This window comes from Cyphomyrmex costatus, unplaced genomic scaffold, assembly GCF_001594065.2.
Source record: "Cyphomyrmex costatus isolate MS0001 unplaced genomic scaffold, Ccosl1.0 scaffold666, whole genome shotgun sequence".
In the NCBI taxonomy this organism is placed as follows: domain Eukaryota; kingdom Metazoa; phylum Arthropoda; class Insecta; order Hymenoptera; family Formicidae; genus Cyphomyrmex; species Cyphomyrmex costatus.
Window position 1 is genome coordinate 320,329 of NW_017280229.1, and position 24,856 is coordinate 345,184.

At 34.2% G+C, this 24,856-nt stretch overlaps 6 protein-coding genes across 6 annotated transcripts in view; 4 read left to right on the forward strand and 2 right to left on the reverse strand.

Annotated features, from left to right (window-relative positions):
- LOC108780074 (uncharacterized) overlaps positions 1 to 1,389 on the forward strand; it is a 46,865-nt gene extending 45,476 nt beyond the window's left edge. The window contains exons 3-4 of the mRNA XM_018547662.1: positions 142 to 608; positions 822 to 1,389. Of these exons, the coding sequence (XP_018403164.1) occupies positions 142 to 563 (422 nt within the window). The 3' untranslated portion in view covers positions 564 to 608; positions 822 to 1,389. The remainder of the gene's footprint in view (positions 1 to 141; positions 609 to 821) is intronic.
- Positions 1,390 to 3,169: 1,780 nt separating this feature from the next.
- Positions 3,170 to 4,688, forward strand: LOC108780029 (uncharacterized). Its single transcript, XM_018547599.1, has 4 exons — positions 3,170 to 3,490; positions 3,599 to 3,922; positions 3,978 to 4,397; positions 4,473 to 4,688. Exons 1-4 carry the CDS (start codon positions 3,170 to 3,172, stop codon positions 4,686 to 4,688), a joined length of 1,281 nt encoding a protein of 426 aa, XP_018403101.1.
- A 133-nt stretch (positions 4,689 to 4,821) lies between these two features.
- On the reverse strand, positions 4,822 to 8,104 carry LOC108780030 (piggyBac transposable element-derived protein 3-like). The gene is made up of 3 exons (XM_018547601.1): positions 7,908 to 8,104; positions 6,065 to 7,744; positions 4,822 to 4,826 (listed from the first exon to the last, which is right to left on the reverse strand). The coding sequence occupies exons 2-3, from the start codon at positions 7,737 to 7,739 to the stop codon at positions 4,822 to 4,824; spliced, it is 1,680 nt and encodes a 559-aa protein (XP_018403103.1). The 5' UTR covers positions 7,740 to 7,744; positions 7,908 to 8,104.
- Positions 8,105 to 9,694: 1,590 nt separating this feature from the next.
- LOC108780055 (uncharacterized) lies at positions 9,695 to 11,643 on the forward strand. The gene is made up of 4 exons (XM_018547641.1): positions 9,695 to 10,096; positions 10,234 to 10,557; positions 10,889 to 11,308; positions 11,377 to 11,643. Exons 1-4 carry the CDS (start codon positions 9,785 to 9,787, stop codon positions 11,593 to 11,595), a joined length of 1,275 nt encoding a protein of 424 aa, XP_018403143.1. The 5' UTR covers positions 9,695 to 9,784; the 3' UTR covers positions 11,596 to 11,643.
- Positions 11,644 to 12,416: 773 nt separating this feature from the next.
- On the reverse strand, positions 12,417 to 14,729 carry LOC108780058 (uncharacterized). Its single transcript, XM_018547644.1, has 3 exons — positions 14,232 to 14,729; positions 13,155 to 13,261; positions 12,417 to 12,921 (listed from the first exon to the last, which is right to left on the reverse strand). The coding sequence occupies exons 1-3, from the start codon at positions 14,565 to 14,567 to the stop codon at positions 12,756 to 12,758; spliced, it is 609 nt and encodes a 202-aa protein (XP_018403146.1). The 5' UTR covers positions 14,568 to 14,729; the 3' UTR covers positions 12,417 to 12,755.
- Positions 14,730 to 18,876: 4,147 nt separating this feature from the next.
- Positions 18,877 to 22,022, forward strand: LOC108780061 (F-box only protein 33). The gene is made up of 7 exons (XM_018547648.1): positions 18,877 to 19,305; positions 20,086 to 20,180; positions 20,252 to 20,440; positions 20,520 to 20,921; positions 21,083 to 21,331; positions 21,404 to 21,605; positions 21,751 to 22,022. Exons 1-7 carry the CDS (start codon positions 18,877 to 18,879, stop codon positions 21,880 to 21,882), a joined length of 1,698 nt encoding a protein of 565 aa, XP_018403150.1. The 3' UTR covers positions 21,883 to 22,022.
- The last annotated feature ends 2,834 nt before the right edge of the window (positions 22,023 to 24,856 follow it).

Sequence of the window (24,856 nt, forward strand, 5' to 3'; positions counted from 1 at the left end):
AACAATCTATTTATAATTAATTAAATGTTCAAAATTTACTTCTTATTCTAAATCTAAAAAAAAAACTGACATATTAATTATCGGACTATTTAATATAACTGTTACTTAATTTGTAGACATTAATGATTGTTTGTTGTGCAGGTACCTTTGAGAGACATTCCATCCGTAAGTCAGGTACAATGGGCCACTTTCCTCACGAAGGTCGGGGTTCCTTGAGTCGTCATGGAAACGGTATACAAACCCTAAGGAACTCAGAGACTCGCGGGAGGCATACGCCTGTACAAGGCCTACACGAACAAGCTCCAACCAGCGGCTCGACGATGCTAGTCGCCGAGGACGGCTTTGTTAGGTTCCGGAGTCTTGGTGCGGAGGACGATGAGTTGTCCGATACGCAGAGCATGGTCGGCACTCACGGCAGGGGAAGTTCGCTCGCCGGTAGTGTTAGATATAACGCGAGGCATCCCACAGTACAGCATCAGCACCCCCATCAGCACCAACACACGCTGCAACACTCGCATCCGAGTCAGCATCAAACCCACCATCAACTTTATAACAACACATAAAGGCTGTGCCAACGCGATGACTAGAACGTGATTCTTGTTAACTCGGTAGGCATAACGAGAAATCAATTGTTTATTATTTTAATGAAAAATATTTAAAAATAAATAAAATGATAAGTTACTTAAATGTTGTGATGTTAAAATCACAATATTAGCAAAGAGTTTTTTATGACAAATAAAGTTTGAGAGATAGATATAAATAATAAAATTTTAAATTATTTATCTTTATAATTGATGTAATATAATTGGTGTTCTTTGCAGACGTAACGATTGTCGTCGATGAAACATAGGATATATCGACGCGCGAGAATCGTCGCCCTCGCAAACTTCGGTCTAAACTAATTTTATCTCGTACTCTATGTAAGATATGTCCTGTGTATAGACAACCTAATTGCCATTCCTGCTCTCCCGCTTTGCATCGACGTCCGAGCCAAGCCTCTGCCGTACGATATCTATACATATTTATTTTGATCCTCGATAAGCAAGTAAAAGTATACGGCGAACTCGTTTGGGGTTCCTCTACCTACTTGTGGGTAGTTCAGGGTATATTGAAACTTGATCTTATATTAGGCACTTGGTACTTATTAAGATTCATGTGATTGAAAAAAATAAAGAAATAATGTGTCTCACTGAAGTATATAGAAAAATGCTTCTCTCTCGGTTTTATGTTCACTGTTAGTACCGAACACGGCTGTGGAACGTATTGGAAGAACAAATGATTTTAAATTTAGTTCTAATGTCACACAAGGAATTCCGACATATTTTAGCAAATACACTGCTATTTATTCGCTGCCACGTTATAAAAGACTTCGGTGTTATATATATTGTCTCAGCAGTTTTTATAAGATTCATTATTTTACATACTCGTATATACGTTAAATCATTTTTTAATTGGTACTTGTTCTTCTTTGAATTTATTATGACGAAAATTCGACATAAAGTCAGCTTTGCGATCAGCAGGAAGTATATTTTTTACAAAAAAATTGTACGCGAGGTCCAAACACTCAACTGGGGAAAACAATTACGATTCTCATTCAGGTATTCCGAGATTAGGATATGATTGTGTCAAGCTGAAAGCGATGTTTGTACAGTCGATGATAATTTATCACTCAGTCCAATTGTACGATTTAGTTAGCGGCTAAGACTAGATTAAGAAAATTGCGGGTTACGTTAAGTTTAGCCATTAAGTTAGGCAAAACGCGACTAATGTCAACAGGTTTACATTTAATAAATCGAAGGAGAATAAGGAAGACGTAAAAAAATACTATTACCGATTTAGAATAGATGACATAAGTGCGATTTAATGTCATACACACACACAGGCCAGCATTTTATTTTATTTTTCAGATTCTAAGGTACAAAATAGTACTTTTTACCTTTCACTTCGTATATCGATAGGTCGCAATGTATATGTTTATATATGGACATTGTAAATAAGGTATACGGGCTCGTCGTGAGTGAATTTACTGTTACGATGGAATCCGATTGGATTCTATTCGAGATATTGGAATTTATACATTCTTGGTTGTATAAAAAAGATACAAGACTTGTATTTTAATTTATGTCAGAAGCTGTATTTATTATGTGAAACATTCCACAACAAGTGATCAGTGTGAGTGCGCGATCGATTTGTGTGGGATTTTATTGCAATTATAAATTTATCTAGGCGCTAAACAAAACGGAACAAATGTAAATAAAAGCTTTTTTGCGAAGCCTTACGTTTGTCTTACTTTTGAATGCGATTTTAGTCATTCTAGATGCAGTAAATGTATGTAAAACATACTCCTGATTTTACATTTTTATAAAAAATGAATTTTAGTTGGAATATACCTTCACACGAATTGTTATGTTCACATTATTAATTTATATCAGAATAGCATAATTTAGATAAATTTAACAAGAGTTCTGTCAGAGTTTATAATTTGACATGCATTACGCAAAAATGTTCCCAAATTTAGGTTTCCTATAAACAAATTTTATATTGTAATATATAAATATAATGTGTTAGTTAAGTATGTATTTAAATGATTTTGTTTTATTACACCATTTCGTTTAAATTCTTCATAAATGTTATTTTATTTTCAGAGATTATTTATTAATATTATATTTTAGATATTTTTTATTTACATATTGATAAATATATTTTATATTTCATATAAGATGTTTACATGAGACAACGAATAACATCACATTGATTTCTTTCAAAATCTATTAAAATTTGAGATTTTGGTAAGTATATTTTATAAAAATATATAACTCTTATTTTAATGGAATATTAATATCAAACATATAAAATACGAATTAAAATATCTACTAATCAATGAATTAGATATTTTGCGGACTTTATACCAGGAAGTTTTTTATAATGTTGCTGATATCAGAAATGTAGTGCATTTGTACTTAATGTTTTGTATCTTTATCAAACTCTGATAAAGCACAAGATAAGTTATATAAAGCAGAGTGCGTGTAGTATCATTACTAATTTAGTTTGCTCATAATTCGTCAATTTATTGACTTATAATAATCCTTCGCATATTGCTATAAATAGATAGTGAAATATTTAACGTATAAAATAATAGTAAACTGTTAATTATAATAACGAAAAAAGAATGAGTTTGAATGAAAAGTGTGTTACATTAAATGAAGTGAACAACAAGTTCACAGAAGATGTGCTAATAAATATTCTATCTAAAATATGCAATGGAAAAGAAGTGCAGTTGACAGATTGGAGTTTCAACGAGGGATCTGCCAAAGGTGATAATTATTTGTCAAATGTCTACAAAGGTAAAGTAAATGGCATTATCGATGGCGATCCAAAGCAACATGTGCAAGCGAATATTATCGTAAAATCAATGCCAAAAAATCCTGGAACACGGAAGACTCTCAGATGTGCAGACTTTTTCAGTAATGAAATCGCTTTTTATACGCAAGTAAGATTAGACATTTATATTTCTTTTTCTGAGACCTGTACATCTTTGTTTGAAAAAAATTATATTTATTTGTGTAATCAAATAAATTATTATCTAATTGTTTTACAGATTATTTCCAAATTTGAAAACTTTCTAACAGAAAAAGGACACAGCGATCTATTATGTATACCACGTCATATAATCTCCTCCACAGATAGTGAAAACGGTTTTCTAGTTTTAGAAGATGCTTCTTGCTTAGGATTTTGTTCCATGTCACGACAGAACTGTCTAGATTGGGCAGAATGTTTAGCTGTTTTGAAGACATTGTCCAAATTTCACGCAATCTCATTTGCGTACAAAGATCAAAGAAAGGAAGAGTTTGTAGAAATGACAAATTCTTTAAAAGAAACCTTCTTCGGTCATAAACACTGGGACTGGTACAAAGGATTTCATGTAAGTAACGCGAAATGATAAAATCGATTTTTCTAATAAAAGGATCTTTTTACAGAAAAAAGTGCAAGTTCTAATTAAATATGCATTAACTACCGAATATCCCAACAGCAAAGCTGAGAAACAATACAATTCTTATAAATTCGGTGCTCTCTTTAACAAGTGTACAGAACTGTGTGACAGAAGAGATTCTCCTACATCTATCGTAATAGAGGGTGATTGTTGGGCCCCAAACTTTTTAATTCGCGATGTTGGAAAAAATCAAAAGCAAGCTTTGATGCTAGACTTTCAGCTTGCACGTTGCGCAAGTCCTGTCATAGATCTGTCGTTTCTAATTTATGCTTGCACTCTGAAGTCATTTCGTGATCGGTATTTTGATGAGATGTTAAAAATGTATCACTCTGAGTTGAACAATGCCATTAGATTACTCGGGTCTGATCCAGAAAAACTTTATCCATGGGATTTATTTATGAAAGAGGTAAATAAAAGAGATCGTTTATGATGAATTTTCTCAGGGGAGACAATAATATAATTAATGTGTAATTAATTTCAGGTGAAGGAGCAATTTGTATTTGGTGTGTTTGCTTCACTTGAAGCTATTCCATTATGCCTGATAGATATATCCGATTCATTTACCATAGACACTGCTGTTAAGAGTGATGAAGCAATAGATGTTGGTGACGCGATATCGTTTTCTGATCTTACAACAAACGGAAGACAAAGACTAGCGGATGTGATAGTTCATGCTGTTGAAAAGGGATACATATAACACGAAGGAAGTTTCACTATAACATCATTATTTGCATTTGCTGTAAAATAAAATTAAAACAACTAACAAATGCATTATTTGATGATTCAATATAATAGTGTTTTCATTGATAGAACTGCCCAGATGCGCATTTTTATGCTGTTGTACACAAATCGACATAAAGACGTATGTTTAATAAAGTTATAGAAATCAGTGAAATCTTAAATCATGAAATCTTCAATACATTTTATTGTGCTATTTGATCAAATATACTCTGAGAATTCTAATATTTAAGATGTGTCACTTTTATATTCAAATTAAAGTAGTGTATAACGGTTTAATGTGTACTAAGTGCACACCAGTTCTGCCAATGAAAAACGTAATTTTTCTCCTCTATAAAATACAATATTTTTAGAATGTTATATAAATATTAAAAAGGATCAATAATATTCATTTATATAAATATTAAAAAGGATTAATAATATTCATTTATATAAATATTAAAAAGGATCAATAATATTCATATTCTAGAAATATTGAATTGCGATATACTAATGAATTTTATATTATCAACAATAAATATATACTATATATATGAAGTATTTTTAATTTCTCTAGAAATTCTTATTAATGAAATTAAATTGAAACTGTGTGTGTGATTCTTATTAAAACGACGCAAAGTGTTATTTGATACATAATTCAATATAAATTCCTTGCGACACGCAAATAAAAATCTATATATTATGTACAAATAAATAAAATATTTTTAATTCCTCTAAAGATTTTTATATAGGGGAAAGGTACTTTTAACTATTAATTATTCCTCCTATAATTATTTCCTTTTGATTAAAAATATATTTTTTTTAGAATATACCTTACCGTACAAGCTACAATTTGGTGCCACATCTGTACAAACATGGGTCAACAGAATCTGTTCGTTTTTTTTTCACCTGTTCAGAATATTCAAAAAATCTCAAAAAAATCACTAGCATACTTTCAACTTTCTAGAATAAATATTAAAACTTTATTTTGGAAAATAAGAAAATGTAGTATAATTACTGAAAGATTTATAAGTTATGAAAAAATAACACTTGATTTAAAAAATTATAATTTTTCATAATAAATGAATATAAAGAAATGACTCCATGTTTTGCAGTTTAGATATGAAAGTTTTGAAAAAAAAAAAAATTAGAACTTCGAATTCTACAAAAAGTTGAATTATTTGAGCACATGAATATGAATAATTTTTAACAAGGGACAAATAGAAAAATTAAAATACGTTTTTTTTATTTTATTGTATTAATATGTATTTAAAAAATATATATACAAAATACATATTTATAAATATAAGTTTTATGTTTTACATTTTATACATACATAAGTACGATGGTACTCACAAATTGGTTTTCCACACATAAAACAACATATCCAGGTTTTTCTGTTGAGAGTACTCTTACAATAATAACATCGTTTTCTTTTTTCAAGCTTATGTTTTCTTTTTTCTGATTGTGGTTCTTCTATTTGTAAAATAGCACAAATAGATATTTTTAATCGGTTTTGAATGGTCGCATGTTGTAATCTGTTTTGCATGTATGGACCTGCTAGCATAATTGCCAAGTTTTCTATAAAATTATATCTTTCCGTCACATTATTTATATCATTCAGATTATATAAAATATTGCTGTTAACGACTGCTTGATCAAGCATGCTAAAGAAAAGTCTTATAGTCCACCGCGTCGTTTTTCTACACGTCGAATAGCTTTTGCATAAAAAATCAAAAGTGTCTGTTCCGCCTTTCGTACTATTGTAATAGGAAACTATTTCCGGTTTTTGAGTTGCTAAATCTGTTTTTCCCTTATTTTTATGTAAACTCGATACAAGGCATACAACTTTGTTTTTCTTTGGCGTATAAGATAACAAAGTCATATCGTTTCTATATACATATCGTGCATTACCAACAGAAGCAGATCGACGAAAGACAAGAGGAATTTGACGCTTATTTTTCCGTATTGTACCAACCATTGTCAATGAATACTCATGTTTTATCATATTTATTGATTCAATAGAAGTGAACCAATTGTTGCAAGTAATATTTTTGCCGGTTCCGTGAATCGGAGTTGAAAGCTGCCGCACATAATATGAAGGTACGCTTTCTAATCTTTCGGTTGCAACTTTGCCTGTGTATGGAATCGCATTCAACATATAAAAGGTTTTGGAATCATTTAAACATAAAATTTTTATTCCGTATTTATCAGGTTCTCCTTTGATGTAAACTTTCGCAAAAAACTTTCCTTTAAAACCAAGAAGCTGCTCACCTATAGTACAACTTTGTGAAGGGATATAATATTTCGTACAATTTTTTATGAACTCGTCCCAAATTTCTCTGATGGCCGTCAATCTGTCGGTAGTTTGCCTGTCTTTCCTTGTTGTCTTGTCATCGAAGCGTAAACATGAACTCAGAAAAATAAAACGATTGCGAGTCATGACAGCTCTATACATAGAACAACCGTTTTCTTTCCACATATTTATTGTACTTTTATCTCTATCTTTTTGTAGTCCAGCGAAATATAAAAGGCCGATAAATGCTTTTATTTCAATCAAATCTGTCTTACGATAATAAGACTGACTCGATAAATTGATTAATCTCCGGTTTATTTCCTCATTAGTGTGCTTCACTATAATCTCCAGTAATTCATCCGAAAACAACAAACTCCACATTTCTAATGGCGTTCTCATTTCTCTCGCTTCTTGTTTACATCCAGGTAAATATATAGGAATTGACTTCCTATCTCTCGATTCAGGAGCTTTCGTAAGCCATTTGTAGTTATCTTTTCCGTAAAGATACTGTCTCGGACCATCTGCGCTAGTAGATGGTTGTTGCTCTACTTCCTCCTCAGCACAAGCTTTCTTTGGACTGCATTCATAGTCGTCATCGTAGTCAAGTCCATCCTCTTCGCTTTCGACTTCGGTTTCCGATAATACAAAGTCTTCATCGCTGTCTGTCTCTTCTCCAAAAATATCAACTTCACTTTCTCGTAAAATGGCATGTCTCGTCTTTTCAACTCTCTCCATTTTGTCTAAAAAATAAATAATTCTTTTCAAAACAAAATTTTTTTAAATGAAAACAAACAAAAAATTAATGAAAAAAATTTAGACATTAATTTAGAATAAAAATAGAATATAATGATTTTTTGATACAATTTTAATTTTTCACAAAAAGCACCCTTTGTATATACTTACATGGGTCACGCCAATTTTAATTGTACGCTAGTCATAGGTAGATTGACGGCCGAGGTCGCCTCGCCGCGCACAGGTTATCCCCACCACAAATTTTTTACGGGGAGATAACAAACGCCGGATTCATCAAGCCACATCAAGCTTGCGAGAAACTTGCACGAACAGGAATCGCTCGGTCACTAATTCATTATAGTGACCCATGCTTGTACGGTAAGGGTTGATAATTTTATATATTATATCTACTATGGAGAAAATAATAATTGAATCATATTACTCGTATGCAACTTATATCAGAAGCAATACTTACGCAATATATTTTTAACATTTTATCATTCTTTTTCTTTGCCAGGCAAAGATTTTGGAAAGGTAAGGTCTTGCAAATTTTCAAATTTTCTGGAACGCTATAATCTTTATATTGCGGCGAACGATATGCATAAACATTCCGTCCGTGACTTATCAAAATTCAGAGCATATACCCTTATCAGAATATAATCATAATCACAAGAAAATTTGCAATATCATAGCGGAAGAAAAGTTAATAAGAGACAAAATATGCTAGTATATAAATATTTATACGTCTTAATGGTTTCGCTAACGATCCTAGAAACATGTATTTAATCCAACTTTTCACATAAAAAAACAAAACATTAAAAAAAAAAGAGAGTATCGTCAGTAGTTTTTACGGTCGTATAAGGTACAACAATCTCTTGTCACTTATCAGTTATTCTAAAATCTAAATGAAATTTTCTATGAGAGAATTTTCTCTTATTTCTTCCAGCAATGCGTAAGGTTATGTTTCGCACAGTTTCGCCACAGCTGTATATATCAGGCCTGTTCTTTTTACTGAACTGATGCACAGAGTGCAATAAGTTGAAGTGAAACAGATATACGTTTATTTCACTTCAACTTATTGCGCTGTCAGCACCAGTTCAGACAGTGCAGGCAAAAAGAACAAGCCAACTGTGGTTTCGCGATGCATATCGATGGTAGAACATGCGCACAATTTACTTTACAGTCGACTGCAGTGTCAGAACGTCGATGGAGAGAGACGGACACGAGTGGTTCATGGAGTCCAGTCACATTGAGCTTTATGGCCTTTTGCCGCTGTTTGTACCATTTAATTCGCCCCCTCCACGCGAGCCCGGTTGATTTAACGCATGGCAATATCCTGCTTTGCAATGGAAAATTCCGTTTAACGTCATAGTTCCATACGTGGCAGATCGACAGGGAACGCGAGGGTTTGCTCACGTGTGGATTACAGTATCAACAATCGGGACATCTTTATCACGAGCAACTGCATTAGTGCATTCGCGTGAAAAGAACGATCGACGTAAACACTTCTTGTCCCCCTCCCTCCTTCGACGAGAACTGGATCGCAGAGAAGTGACTTGTGTATATGTAAGTGTGAGCATATATAATTAATCGTGCTGTCAAAAATTGTAGAAGTTGAAGACTACGAAATGATATAAAATGCTTTTGTGTGTGAATTACAGATCGTTTTTATCACGAAGAAAAGGAGATCAAGTGTTATCTAAGAGATACTTGAAGATCACTATAAATCATCCGACGAGATAACAATTACATTATAAATACCGCAACAGTTTCATCAGCTTATTATTTTGCCGTTGCTCACACATTGTTACATTCTTTTAATTTTAATGAAAAATATCTGTTATAAAGGCAAATTTTTATCGACGCATGACTCAGCATAAACGCGCCGTTAAAGTTCTTTAAATTAACATAGATATTAATTTCAATAATATTGCAGTATTTAAATTGAGTATTTTATATTTTCGATCAGATTTCAGTATTTTTAAAAGTATTGTCGAATTTCGTAAATTAATTTATTAATAGATACGAGATTAAAAGAAATCGCGATCATGAGTCAAACCAAAAATCGTATTAATTTGAGCGACGTGAGTGACAAGTTCACAGAAGAGGTGCTGGCAGACATTCTCTGTAAAACAAGTAACGGGAAGAAGGTGCAGTTGACAGACTGGAATTTTGGCGAGGGATTTGCTAAAGGTGATAGCTATCTGTCGACTGTTAACAAGGGTATACTATATGGTGTTATAGACGGACAACAAGTGCAAGTTAATTTCGTTGTAAAGTCAATTCCCAAAAATGTTGGCAGGAGAAAGACTTTCAGGAGCGAAGATTTTTTCGGTAACGAAATCATGTTCTATACAAAGGTAAGATTGTACAAAACTCTTTCTTCTTATGTAATTATACAAATCTATGTATCTTTTGAAAAAAATGGATTCATTATATATAATCAAGTAATAATATAGATATAAAGCTTTTATAAATATAAAACAATTCTCTATAGATTGTCCCCAAGATTGAAAAATTCTTAGCAGAGAAAGGACAAAGCAATCTGCTGCGTATACCACGTTACTTGGCTTCTCACAGGGATGGTGAAAATGATTTTATAGTCTTGGAAGATGTTTCTCCCCTAGGATTTGGACCTGCGTCCAGACAAAGCTGCCTGGACTGGACAGAATGTACAGTAATCTTAGAAGCCTTGGCGAAATTTCATGCAATTTCATTTGCGTACAGAGACCAAAGAAAAGAAGAATTTGTAGAATTAACAAGCCATTTAAAAGAAACCTACTTTGGTGATCATAATTGGAACTGGTACCAAGAATTTCATGTAAGTAATAGCGTTTTTTATTAGCAGAACTAGTGCGTGCGCTCAGTGCATATGAAAGCCGTTATACACTATTCTAATTTGAATGTAAAAATGAGCTATCTCAATTGATAAAATGCTCAATGTAATATTTTATCAAATGGCACACAATAAAATGTATTGAGAATTTCGCGATTTAACTTATTTCTTTTTATTAAACATATATCTTTATGTTGATTTGTGTAAAAACAACGGTTTTAAAGTGCACTGAGCACGCACTAACTCTGCCAAAATGCTATATTACGCGTTACAGTTTTAATATATAATTCTTACTAAAGTATACCTTTGATTACAGAAAAAACTAGTAGATATAGCTAAACATGCATTAATGATGGAATATCCTAACAGTAAAGCTGAAAAGCAATTTAATTCCTATAAATTTGGTACACTCTATGACAAATGCTCAGAATTAATATGTAATGAAGATGCCCCGACGTTTGTTATAGCCGCGGGTGATTGTTGGGCCCCGAACTTTCTAGTACGAAATATTGGGCAAAATAAAAAAGAAGCACTACTACTGGATTTTCAGCTTGCACGTTGCGCTAGTCCTGTTACAGATCTTTCGTTTTTAATTTATTCTTGCACTCAGAAGCCATTTCGAGATCAGTATTATGATGACATATTAAAAGTTTATCACTCCGAGTTGAGCAGTGCCATTAAATCTCTTGGATCTGAACCAGAAAAGATTTATCCGTGGGATTTATTTATGAAAGATGTAAAGTATCTATTTTACGTTAAAATTTTAAACGGAAATTATATTCTAACATTCGATATCAATTGCAGCTGAAGAAAAATTTCATACTTGGATTAGTATTTGCTCTAGAATCTATTCCATTTTGTCTACTGGATCCATCACAATCATTCGATTTAGATGCTATTATCAAAGGCAATGAGGCAGTAAATATTGTTGAAGTATGGACATTATCCAATATTAAAACATCAAGTGGAAGGCAAAGATTAGCAGACGTAATTGTTCATGCAGTTGAGAATGGTTATTTATGAAAAAGGATTTATATGTAATTCAACTTGTTGCGTTATAGAAAATTATAAAGCATGATTATTATTTTAATGAAGTAATGCGTATTATATATATTAGTTACTTTCCATTTACACACAAGTGAAACTGAGTCTGAAGTGAGCTGAGTATAAAATACTCAAATTAATGACGTCACTACTTGCTTACTTTGGTAAAATTATCAAATAACAACACAGGTTTATAACTTCACTTTTAAAGTGAATCTACGAGACTCAATAAAGCACACGGTCTCAATCTTATGCAGTTTGTAGGTAAAAACTCAGTTGAATCTCACTTCTCAGAATGCAAAAGGAACGCGCATTCAACTGAGTTATGACGTCACAAGTGAGAATTATCTGAGAATCGAAATAAATGGAAAGCAACTATTATTATACATATATTATGCATTACTATGTAGTATTGGTACCTATTGTATTAAAGCAAGTATTGCAATAGTATTATTGATATATGTACACAATTAGCAATATATTTAATTAACTTTGTTAAAATTTTACTGTCACATATTTTTCAATAGATATACATATATATATATATATATATATGTGTATATATATACAGTATATCAGAATTATATTCATACGTATATGGAATTAAATTTTATGCGCATGTGCAATTTTTATTAAAAATGTGTAGAATTAAATAAAATATAGACAATTCATGTCTTTTTATATAATTTTAATTACAACAACGTAGATTAATTAAAATATAATCTGTATAAGAGTAGAGAGATATAGCCACCCCTTAACTTTTCTTCTTAGACGATACATATCTAAACTTTTGTGTTATCACATAGTAATATTAACAGGGTGGAGAGTATTGGTAAAAACTTTTGTATTTTTCTTTTTCTGCTTGTTTTTTTACGAAAAGTACATCTATTGCTGACAAGCATAGTACGTTAATGATAAGTGCATCACAGATGCATATTTGATGGTAATAATCTTGTTGCGCAAAGCAAATAACTTTTTAAGACGTTGAAAAATGCCTTAATCTGTCTCGCAATTGATAGTCTTCGTGTACTTACATCACGGGTAAAGTTAGTTGGATGTTATTAAAATCACATAATGTCGAGAACATTACACGAATGACATATATAATGGCGCGACGGCGTTTTCATTAAGAGACACGTTTATGTGTTTTGATGTTGAGTATTAATCGTCATAACGTTACTCGCATCAAAAACAGTTGTGTCTTCATCGTCTTCCTCATCCAGTGGTAGCGGTCGCATCTCGACATCTTGCCTGTGTGTGAGGACACCATATTTTCGAACCAGCTGAGCGCGTGTCTTACTTAACCTACCAATAAAATATAAATCTCATTAAATTATTAGTCATATACTAAATATCTACACTCTACATTCTTTGGAGTGGAATCTTATCCTGAAAAGTGAAATTTGAGCCAGTCTTGAAAAAGAGTGATACAATTTTCAATCTTTAAAAATGAGATTCTACTCTAAAATCAGAAATTCACTCTAAAAAGTTTTAGGGAGTATAATAATTATTTTTATTTATTATTGTCTAAAACATACCTAAAACTACGGAACACGATATAGGCCATGACAAGGATACTTAGTCCCACAAAGACTAAGAAACCACGTACAAGAGCACCAGTGTTGAAGGTGTGGCCCTCACTGGACTGTTCCATCAAAGTGCCATAATTAAAAATAATAGAGATATAATAAAATTAAATCGAAACAAAAATATAATTTAATAATATAATATATACAATTTGTAAAGCTCTATTTGCAGATTTAAATTTACGTAGTATTTCTAACAAATATCTGGCCAAATGTTTTTCAATATATTATAACAATGAAATGTACGAATTAACAAATATATTTATTTGACATATAACAAATATTAATGTCAATATCTGTCAATTATAAATCTATTAATATGGAAGAAAAATATACATATTTATATTTGTATTTAATTGATATATTCAATATGTACCAACAATGGATACATGACAATCATTAATATACATGGTTATTAGCATTAATGCTGCAATTATACACTAGAATTAAGATCGACTGCTTTAGTATACTCAAGATATAAATTATTCTAAGGTTTTTTTTCATGAATATCGATAAATTATAGTAAACGATACAAGAATTATTCCAGTATACAATAAGCTAATAATTAATTTTTTTCTACTTTTTTTTGACCTCATGATGCATTTTTCACAGTATTGCATATGCAAGACGCCTTTAATCTCGATAGAATGAAAACTAAATAAAATAAATAAATGATTTTTGTTCTCAAAGATGTTCATAAATTCGAAATAAGAGATATGTTAGTGTCAAATCAATGAGAACCAAAGGCTCCTTTTAACCCGTATAGCAAACTCTGTTTTACAGAAATTATATATGTGAATACATGAAGAGACAGGTCAAAAATACAGAATAAATTTTCTTAGAGACATCACAAAGAAAAATTTTCTAGTTTTTCGCCTTATCATGCGGGGTCGTTATCTTCCCGGATATACGTGTCGCACGCATAATTATGATAATCGGGGTTATTCAATTTATGTAAAAATAAAAATAAAATTGTAGTTGCCATAAGTAAGACCGAGGATGTAGTTCGAATATAACGAAGATACGAACCTCACTGGACGGGTCCACGATGTGCGCAGTTTTATTCGCGACGACGTTGTCTGACGGCAGCGGTTTCGAGGTTATGTCGTGCGTCTTGTTGCCGTCGGCCGGCGGTTTCTTCGCGTCAACGGGCGACCCGACCGCGTTCCTTTGACTATCCTTATCGCCAGGTTTCTCGTTCGTTCCCGCATTCTCGTCCGCGATAGGAACTACCTTGCCGTCCACACTCGTCAACGACGAGTTTCTCTTCTCCCGAAAAGTCCCGTCGCAGACTGCCGTCTGCGCCAGCAGGAAGATCAGCAGGAATATAAAGAACTTGAGTTTCTGGATCTTCGACCGCGTCATCGTGCCGTGTCATTTAAACGGCGGCGCGGCGACTGTAGCTTTTTCCCTCGCGGTTTATAACAACACGACAGTCCGACGTTCCAGCGCGTTCTCCATGTTGCTCGCCACGCCGCCCGGCGCGCACCACAACCAGACGTCTGTCCTCCTCGCCACGCTTCCTCACGCTTCCTCCCGGTCCCCGGACCAGCTGACACGCTATGGCCTTCGGACAGTTCCGTGTCGTCCTCGCGCGCGCGCGCGCGCGACGCCCCGCACATGTCGCGGAGCGTCGCGAGCATTACAGTGCATTAATCGCGCTCCGTTTCGCGCTAAAGGTTGTAAAAGGCGTTAAAAAAACTCGTCCAGACTTGCGACCGTGAACACGCGTGCTTAAATATATACGTGTATGTACGTGTGCGCGTCACGAACGATAACGACCAGGGTATCGATCGAATTGTAAAACTAGCAGCATACGATGTCTAATTTTTTGCTCGATATTGCTTATATTTTAGTAAATTATACTAGAAATTATGCGTTCTCTCTGTATGGTGCAATTCTAATAACAATTTACCAGAATGCAGGCAATCCAGCAAGAAAACATATGTATCGTCATGGATTTCAGCCTCCAAAAGATGGCTCAATAATCATGCAGCAAACGATTTTCCGAAGAGGACAATAAGGGACCAAAAGTCTCCTCAAGATTCATTAAAAACGTGCTGCTGGCTTTTACACTGCCATATTAATTTAATTTTTATTACACACTGTATATATACTTATTAATTAATTATAATAGGTAAATACTAAAATATTAATAGACCAAAGTTTCGTTATTATTTAATGGCCTATAATAAGCAATAACAGTTTTGAAAAAACGTTTTGACTTACTTAGTTCTCCTCAATTTAACTATATAGTATTTATTATAATACTAGTATTAATATACTAATAAATAATAAATTAATACAAGTATTGATAAATTTATTAAAACTAGCATTAATAAATACTGCAGTATTTATTAATATAATAAGGTAATCTAAAAAGAGTCTAATAATTTAGACTTATTTATTTTTATTTTCTTTTTTTTTATTTGTGTTTACAACACAAATATAGTTAATAATATCACTGTATATAATTATCATTTATTGTTACGTACATGGAAAGAATATATTTTTATTAATTTATTTTCGTACAATATATATTCATTTATGGTAAAATTTGGCAACACATTTCTTAGTCAATGTTACCTGGACCTTCAACAAGCTTAACGTTATTTGTCATCACATGCATTTACATTATGCTTGATTCTTTTTTCTTTTTTTGTTAATAAACGTTATAATTAATAGTTATCGTGTTAATAGTTAATAATGTGACCTCATTGACGATCGCCAACGCAGATAAAGTACTATCGTTGACGGAACCTCGTCGTTATTTTTAACCGGAGTCAAATCTAGGTGTGATAAAAGCTCGTGATAAGTTTCTTTGTAATCTTTTTATAAACTTTCTAAGAACAGAATTGACACTACAAGAAATAGTACTCTAAACCGAATCCTTTAATTTTTTTTTAATTATAATAATATTAATAGCTATTTGGGTTGTATATATTAATTGAGGTTTTCTTGTAGACTGTACATTAACAAATCCTATTTATTAATTTTAATATTTATTAATATATAACAGTGTAGGAAAAGAGACTAAATTAATATGCAGTAAAAGTCAGCAGCACATGATGCACATTTTTTTACAATTATAGTAGAATGGTTTTCTATTTCCTATTGTTAAAAGACATCCGTGAGAAATCGTCTCTTTCTTCCTTTTGACAGAATCGAGAACATTATTTCTTTAGAAAAGACTTAATTCTTTTAAATAAAATAAGTCAAAACATCAACAGTCGCTGCAGGTCATTTTGGGATTTGAAATTTTCACGTTTTCGTTCTATGTATAGCGACAAAGTTACATGGTTGATGCCCAATTATTGTTTGCTGATAAGCGTATCATTTGTTAAAAGAATATATATATATATTTGCCTAAAGAACATTGAAGTAGGTATTACTTTTGTCGTACGTTTTAAGTTTATAGATTGGCTGTAGGATAAAGAGAGATTCGACAACTTCTCTTTCTCACGCAGCCAATCAATAGGCTAGAAATGCTTTGTCGTGGGACAAATGTAATATTGTTATAATCTTATAAGAGAGGGACGTGACAAAGAACTTCATTATCCGAAAGACGTACATTTATATGACTTCTCGAGGACAAGATAGACTTTGTGTCCTGATTTATGATGTCTTATACATATATTATCCTCAACTTGTCTAAAAAATAAAAATAAAAGTTATTGATACCAAAACGCGTTGACATGAGAGAGAATACGAAGCAAAAACTAAAATTACCTGATGAATCGGTATATCAATAATACAATACTTACACATCTTCAATAATAACAATCTGTCAAAATATACATCAGATTTGTTGCCAGAAAAGTTGTGTAAATATTAAATCATTGATGTACCATAATTTATCAGGTAACTTCAACTTCTGCCTCGTAATTCTTCCTCTTGTCAAACGCGTTCCTATAGATAGCTTCGTGTAATTGCATATAGCTACACGACACTAATATACACATATACAATACAAAATACTGGATTGCCAGATTAATTGACATCCAATATTTTTATAGGTTACGTATATTTTTCCTCTCACAAAAGGATGAGACACGCGTTTTATCTTTACATATGGATACCTATTATATATTTTGTTTTCAAATTCTCTTTCCGTTTATCGCAAATGAGATATTTAATTATTATATCTTGTAAAATATTTCAGATAAGATATTTATGTATTTATATATAAGAATTGTAAATCATCTCTGAAATTGTGAAACGCTTTCGCTTCTTCTTCTTTTACTTCCTTCGCGCATAAACAATCGGCATGAGCTTACTCTTTGGTTCCAAGAATACGCATTCGTATTTGTGGAGTAACATCGAAACACGCGTGGACTGGACGATCAATTCACCAATGGAGGCGAGGCAATTTGACGCGTGGTACGCACCTGTGTGCGCCGCATAATTCGCGGGATGCAGTGCGGGATTTACATCTGTCGTGGTCCCAAGCTGAAGCTGCGAATCCAAGCTTCCATCGAATAATAACAATTGCTATATAGGCTGCGTTCCGTTGCACGCATAATGCGTATGCCTGATGCGCATTATATGCATGCAATGAAACGCACACACAGCCATAGATTAACTTTAATTTTAGTTTAATTCATTCTTTATCTTTTTTCCTTGTTTCTTAAAACTAAAAAAGTAGATACGTTAATTTAATTTTTAATATACCAATAATTTATTGGTATATAGAAATGGCTATTATACATATATATAGGATAACTTGGCTAAATCCCAATCAAAACATTATTGGCTATTAAAGTTGTTCCATTAGCAGTGTTGAAAATGATTATTTTTTAATACAATATATGTATATATTACTCTTTCGTAATAAAAGCACTTAATGTAATTTAGTAACACAAATAATTAACAATAATATAAAGCGATTATTAGAGGGATATCAATAAATCAAATTTTAAATAAGAATAACTTAATATTCGAAATAGATCTTAATATGCTTAATTACATATTTCTTATATTATATTGTATAATTAAAAAAAATATATATATATATATTTAAGCACTAAGATTTGCTTCGGCCGAATATTCTTCTTATTTAAAATTACATAAATAATAAAAACTTTTCATATATATTTTGTTGGATTCATTTTATCCATCCTTAAAAATTATATATATATATCTATCTTAATTATCTACATTAGAATTCTTCCATTTCAAGCAACGCGAATATAAGTACCTTATATTTCTCTTTTATTATATGTTACATGAGTTTATAACATCAAATTCTGATGAAATCAAGGATGAAATGAAATTTAATTCGCTTCTCTGCCTTCGAAGACTCGTAATAATATTCTCATTTTTCACGAATTGTGCAGACAATCGGCAATTATTTTCCTCCTTATTCTTTCTACGTTGTTCCTCAGCCCTTTTCCCAAACTCTGACATGACCGAAATACTTTCTCGCGAGTTGAAACCATGGGCGAATCGACGGGCGAATCCAGCCCTGCTACACGTATATACACATTCATGCGTGTGATACGAGCGGACAGTGGTGAGAGACAGAGAGAGCCAGGAGAGGCCGCCCGCGCCGCGATAGTTGAGGCTGGTTGGGGCAAGCGTGTACGACTCGACGTGAGTGAGTTCGCGCGTTTGCGAGGAAGTCGCGATCGCGAGTTTGGTGCGTGCACACATCGGCTCGCGTACATATAAATATATGTATATATACATGCCCGTCTCGGCTGTGAACGGCGCGCCCGCGGCTGCGATCGGCGACAGGTCAAACGGTGTGGCAACGGATGGCTCGCGACTCTGGTCGATCGGCTGGCTGAACATGATGCGCGCCTGCGACGACACGTCCGATGTACGATTGGAGAAGTTCCGCGCGGCGACAAGCGACGCCGTCGCGACGGAGTCGGGGAATGGGGACGCGAACGCGACGCAGGAGATGGCGACGTCGAGGAAGTGCGAGGGACAGCTGTCTATGCTGTGCGCGGCGAACAGCTGTTCGTCCTGCATACCTGCGTGCCGTATGTCAGAAATGGCGCAGGAGGACCACGGCCCGTCCTGGGACAACCTGCCTGCCGTTATCTTGCAGGAGATATTCTCGTATTTGTCGCACGAGACCAGAATAAGAGCCTCCCAGGTATATGGAATGTAAAAGAGAGAGTGTGCGTGCGTGCCGCAAGCGTGTGGCTGTGTATGTACGCGCGAGCCTTGTGCCTCATGTTTTCCTTTTCTTCACGATCGTTTGCGCTGTAAACTGACCTGACATTGTGTCGCGACGATAAAGCCATCGCGTCATTTGTAAGAATATTTCTTGTACGGCGGAATGTATACTAATGAGAATCCGCTATCTGCTTCTCGTCTGACATATACGCTTGCTCAACCGTTATTTGCATGAGTAAAAGTTTACGAACGTTATCATACATGTATATACGTGTGTGCGAGGAGAAAGGGAATCGCTACTCTTTGTATACGTATACTCTGTTCTGCATTATTTTATCAAGCAACAAAACAGTATATTGAATATATTGACGCTGAAATGCCAACGATCATTTACAGCGATAAACCTTGTTCGACATGATAGAGATTAGATCATCAATGATATGAAAAATTGTCAAGTTAATGCACGTGATGTTTCAGTAAACAATATCTTATACTACAAATGTAGTAAAAATGATCGTTGGATAATTCCATGTGTTATCTTTGTTATATCAATAGACTTAGGTATTCTTTTAACTAGACTTGCAAGGTCTATCTTTTCTCCTTTTTCCTCCAATATGGAGAAAAGAAGGAAAAAGATGAATCATGCAAAAAAAAAAGAATGTAAATATGGATTAATATTTATGTATATTTACTTATAAAAAATTATGTTTGATTAATGTAAAATTTGTTCAGTGGACTTATTATTCAATTTTCATAGGTATGCAAAAATTGGAGATACACTTTGTTCCACCCAAACTTCTGGAAAAAAATCATTTTTGTGTTCAGAGATAAAGACAGCATTTTATGGACTCGGTTCGTAAGACTTACCATCTGTTTGTAGATTCATTAAGTAATGCACAGTACACATAGCATGTTTGTTATAGATTCTTGGCAAATCGTTTTGCTCTGAGTGTACACGAGGCTACGATTCGTTGGGATATATCTAGAAACATCAATTGCCTAGGAGAGACGTACAGGCTCTTGCAGAAATTAAGTCACAATAGACAATTGAGAAAATTGTTCTTGGAATTCAATAGTAATATTTGTGATTCTTTTGACAACGAGGGTGACAGGTATTAATCTTACTTAGTGTACAAATCAACTTGTTATATTTAATAAATAAATAATAAAGTTGGATTATTTGTATTTTAGTAATTACAAAAGTTCCGCATCAGTACAATGTGTGATAAATATTATTGAGACTTCTAATTGTCTGGAAGCCCTGAGTCTGGGTTGCAGGGAAGAATTGATTATGAATTTATTTGCAATTGTGGAACCTCTCCGTCTTCATCACTCCAAACATTTAACACACCTCAGTCTAGCATCTGTCAAGAACGATCCTGACTATTATGACTTCTTTGAATTTGATAACACTATTTTTAATTCGTTTATCAGATTATCTATCTTAACTTTAGATTATGAGTATGTCAGTGATACTTTGTTGGCAGCGTTAGATAATGGATGTATGCAAAGACTTGTAATTCATATACATGGCTGGAAACAGGATTATCCAGGAACAACAAATTTGGCTTGGCAAATGTTTGTTCAAAAAAAGTGAGTTAATATAATTGTCATACCAGTCATATTTAAAATTATTTTGATTATTAATAAGAGAGAGAAGGAGAGAGAGAGAGAGAGAGAGAGAGAGAGAGAGAGAGAGAGAGAGAGAGAGAGAAACTAAAAAAGAACTTACATAAGTATTTATTTATTTGCAGCCCACATTGTGAATTAAGGCTCAATCTTATACATTCTTATGCCGGCGTTAAGGTTTTGGATACTGATATATTATGTGCTGCTATGCCACTGACACACTTACAAGTTCTATTCTGTGAGAACATTAATATCAGAGCATTACATCGAATATCAATGTGGTACGCAAATACATTGAAATCATTGACATGGATAGACTCAATAGATCACAAGCAGCATATACCATCTACATTTGATCCAAATGATCCACACAGGTAAGAAAATTCTCTGACTTAATACATTCTCCTTTGATGAGAGAGTATAATTTGTATATAATTTCATTATAGTCCAGATCCTTTGGTGTTAGTGGCATGGAAATGTAATAAACTCATGAAGATGGTGTTCCTGGGTCATAAATATTATCAAGAGAATCTGTTGGCCATCGCGCGTCTCAGAGGCAACACTCTTAAATTATTGGTATTTGCAAAAAATGATATCACATCTGAAGTTAAACTGTGTCGAAACTTCGAAGATGAAAATATCAAACGTGTGAGTATACAACAATTTTGGCAAATGTCTTCTATATTTTCTGGGTTTTTTTATGTAAGAAATTAGTTGTTGCATTTGTACGATTAAGAAATTAACGATTACAAAACCGAGTGATCTTAAAAATATTAAATGTTTTAATATTTAGGAAATTCGAGATATAATGGGTCCACATTGGATGCCCTTGAATGACTCAGATTTGCCAATGGTGATATTCGATCCTTTCAAAGGCGACAGTAGAGAAGTGATTATACCGTTGGTTCTCAGTGATCAGAAATAATTTTTGACAGAAGTCAAGGAAAATCTCTATCCAGTGTGATTATCCAAAAACCATCTCCGGGCCATCAACATTCTCAGAAGTAATGTTATCAGATTACATCTTTTATTCTTCTACAAGATTTTTTTCACAAGGGTGAAACATCGAACAGCGAATACGCAGTATAAGTTCGAAATCTCGTTGTCAATAGCGTTATCGTTTTCCGAGTTGGGAATTCTGGGTGCAATGTGTGAGAGATACAAAGAGATAAACGCACACATAACTTTCTCCTCGTTTACAATACTTCTATCGGTTATTATATGAATGTGATAAATTGTAGTCAAACTAGATCTACTTTCGACTTGTTAATGATATATATAGTGCAAATTACAACACATTTGCAAATAATGAGATGACCTCTTCAACTAAGAGATTATCTCTTCGGAATGATGTGAAATATGCACTATAGTTTTCTTCTTATGGAATACCATGAGTCGCACTTTGATGTTAACAAAGTGACTTTAGGAGGGTGATCACGAATGTACATTACCGCAATAAGTGCGACGTGTAAATGTATATCGTTCCTCTCGCCTATTAAGTCGATATTGCCAGAAGAAGCCAGAGTACATTTTATATAACTACATTTATTATTCTGGTCAAAGAGAGCGGCACATTAGAACGACGTAGCTGAGAATGAGATTGCAATGTAAGAAGATTGTCGTGAATCTTGTAAGAGATGTATCATACAAAGCGGAGCTGGAGCAAAAGAATACGACTTATCCAACAGAAAAAGGGAAACTATGCAACACATAGGAGAAAGAAAGAGAGAGAGAGAGAGAGAGAGAGGTTCGGATCTCGTGATCTTCCACTGGAAAGAATAACAAAATTCCACAAACGTATGTAAGTAGAAATGCGTTTAACAACATATTTTTCCAATTCTCTGGGAAGTTAGGTGATAGCGAGCGCCAAGAGCATGACGTGCGAGAGTAAATATCTAGTAAGACTTCGCGAAGAGTTCGTCGAAATGAGCGGCGCGGGAGCATAAAGAGTCTCGAAGACAAAGAGAAAGTAGAAAGAGAGCACGAAGTCAATACAGCGATCCGAGGTTATTTTTAATACCAAGACCAATCGGACGCTTTTGTACAAATGTTAACATAGCGCGCATTGGAAAGAGCGCGATCCGCTCGACGAAGTACGTAGAACGCAGTTGCGAGCGAAAATGAAATGAAAAAAAAAAACGATCGCTATATATATCCACACACCTGTTTACGTATAACTTTCGATAGGTGATAATGAGTAGCGATTGAACGATTAACGCAAATATATGTATAACCGTCTATACTCATCGTGCTCTTAGCGACCGCTGATGACGAACACACGAATGTAGGTATATCTGTAAAATCGGAGTTATTAACCGCTAATCGTATATGTATGTATATGTATGTATAACTGTATTATCTATCGAACTTTAAACACGTCAACATCCGGACGCAGCATCTATTTCTGTCGTGCGATTAACAGTGACGATTCTGAGAGCGTGTTTAAAAGAGAGAAAGGCAGCGAGAGAGAAAAAGAATGAAAGAGAGAGAGAGAGAGAGAGAGAGAGAGAGAGAGAGCGCTATTCGTAACAAAGATAAAATACCAAAATGCAACCGTATATGCCGTATATACACACAGTTTACTATTCCGAGAGGTTCTTTACTTTTTTCGAGCCCTTGTATAATTATATTACATTATCGTGTATCGTAACTTATAGTCACACGTGTATTAATATTGGTTTTTATATGTGGTTTCTGTACATATATCTCTCCATACGTTCGAGACACTGGATACACGCGCGAACGACGCGGAGATGCGTGCGGAAAAACTATACAAGGAAGAAGGGAGAGATAAGGGAAGCACAAATTGAAGGGAGGAGATGAAAATACGAGGTGGAGAAAAAGCGTTTCTTTTCGACGTACGACCAGCTGTTATACAAGATGAACGGGCCTTAATATGTACCTGAGTCGCGGATAAGGGTAAATTCACAAATGAGAAAATCTGTCGCGCGACATCCACCATAGAGAGATAACCAGATTAAACACCTTAGAATGGCCGCCGTCCTCGTGAATGTGCGGTACGCCATGTGCACACGCGCCCACGTTCGCCAGGATCCACGGCCATGAACTTAAGGTATATCACGCTCGTGCCCTTTCATTTCGTATTCCGCGCGTGTATATTTTTACATCAGATGAAAGAAAGGGGAGAAGTCCAACGCGAAACGAGAGGATCCGACCGAGGGATGGGTTTCCCTTTCCAAAAGTCATAACTATTACCGTACGAACGCGAGCGAAATCGATTAAAGCTCGTCCGCTGACCGCCGATACCATGCGGACGGGGTAAAGACTTTACCAAGTAATTTTACGTTTCTTCTCGTTTTTCTTTCAACGGAAATTTCGCGTGAAGAAAAAAAGAAAGAAAAACTGTATTCGGGGACGCGGTGTCCAGCGTGTGAGTGTGATAAATGAGCGAGAGAGAGAGAGAGAGAGAGAGAGAGAGAAAGCGAGAGTAAAGTGTGAGAATAAAAATCATGCGACAATTATGCGAGAACAATTTTAATAGCATCATGCGAGTAGAGGAAGAACGAAAAGAAAATTATTCGAGAGCGCGGAGCGTGATGATACGCGTTTTGAATAACAGATATCCGCGATTCGTAGAAACAAATCAAGTGATAAGGTAGTACCATCTCTGCGAGTCCTCTGTAATAAAGTAATATCGTGTGTAGAAAGGCGGTCGTGCAGCCGCTCGACACGGGCACAACGCAACTATGTAACCACGTGTCGCTAGCATGATAACGACAAAACCACAAGCATAAGACTGAACCTGCCGAAAGAGGTGTATACAAGTCGAGCGGGCTGCACGCTGCCGCAGCGCGTTGCCATATTCATAAGAGGAGGCAGGATGCGGAAAGCACATCCGGTCGAAAAAAAAGAAAAATTGTCGCCGTTCCGAATTGAAC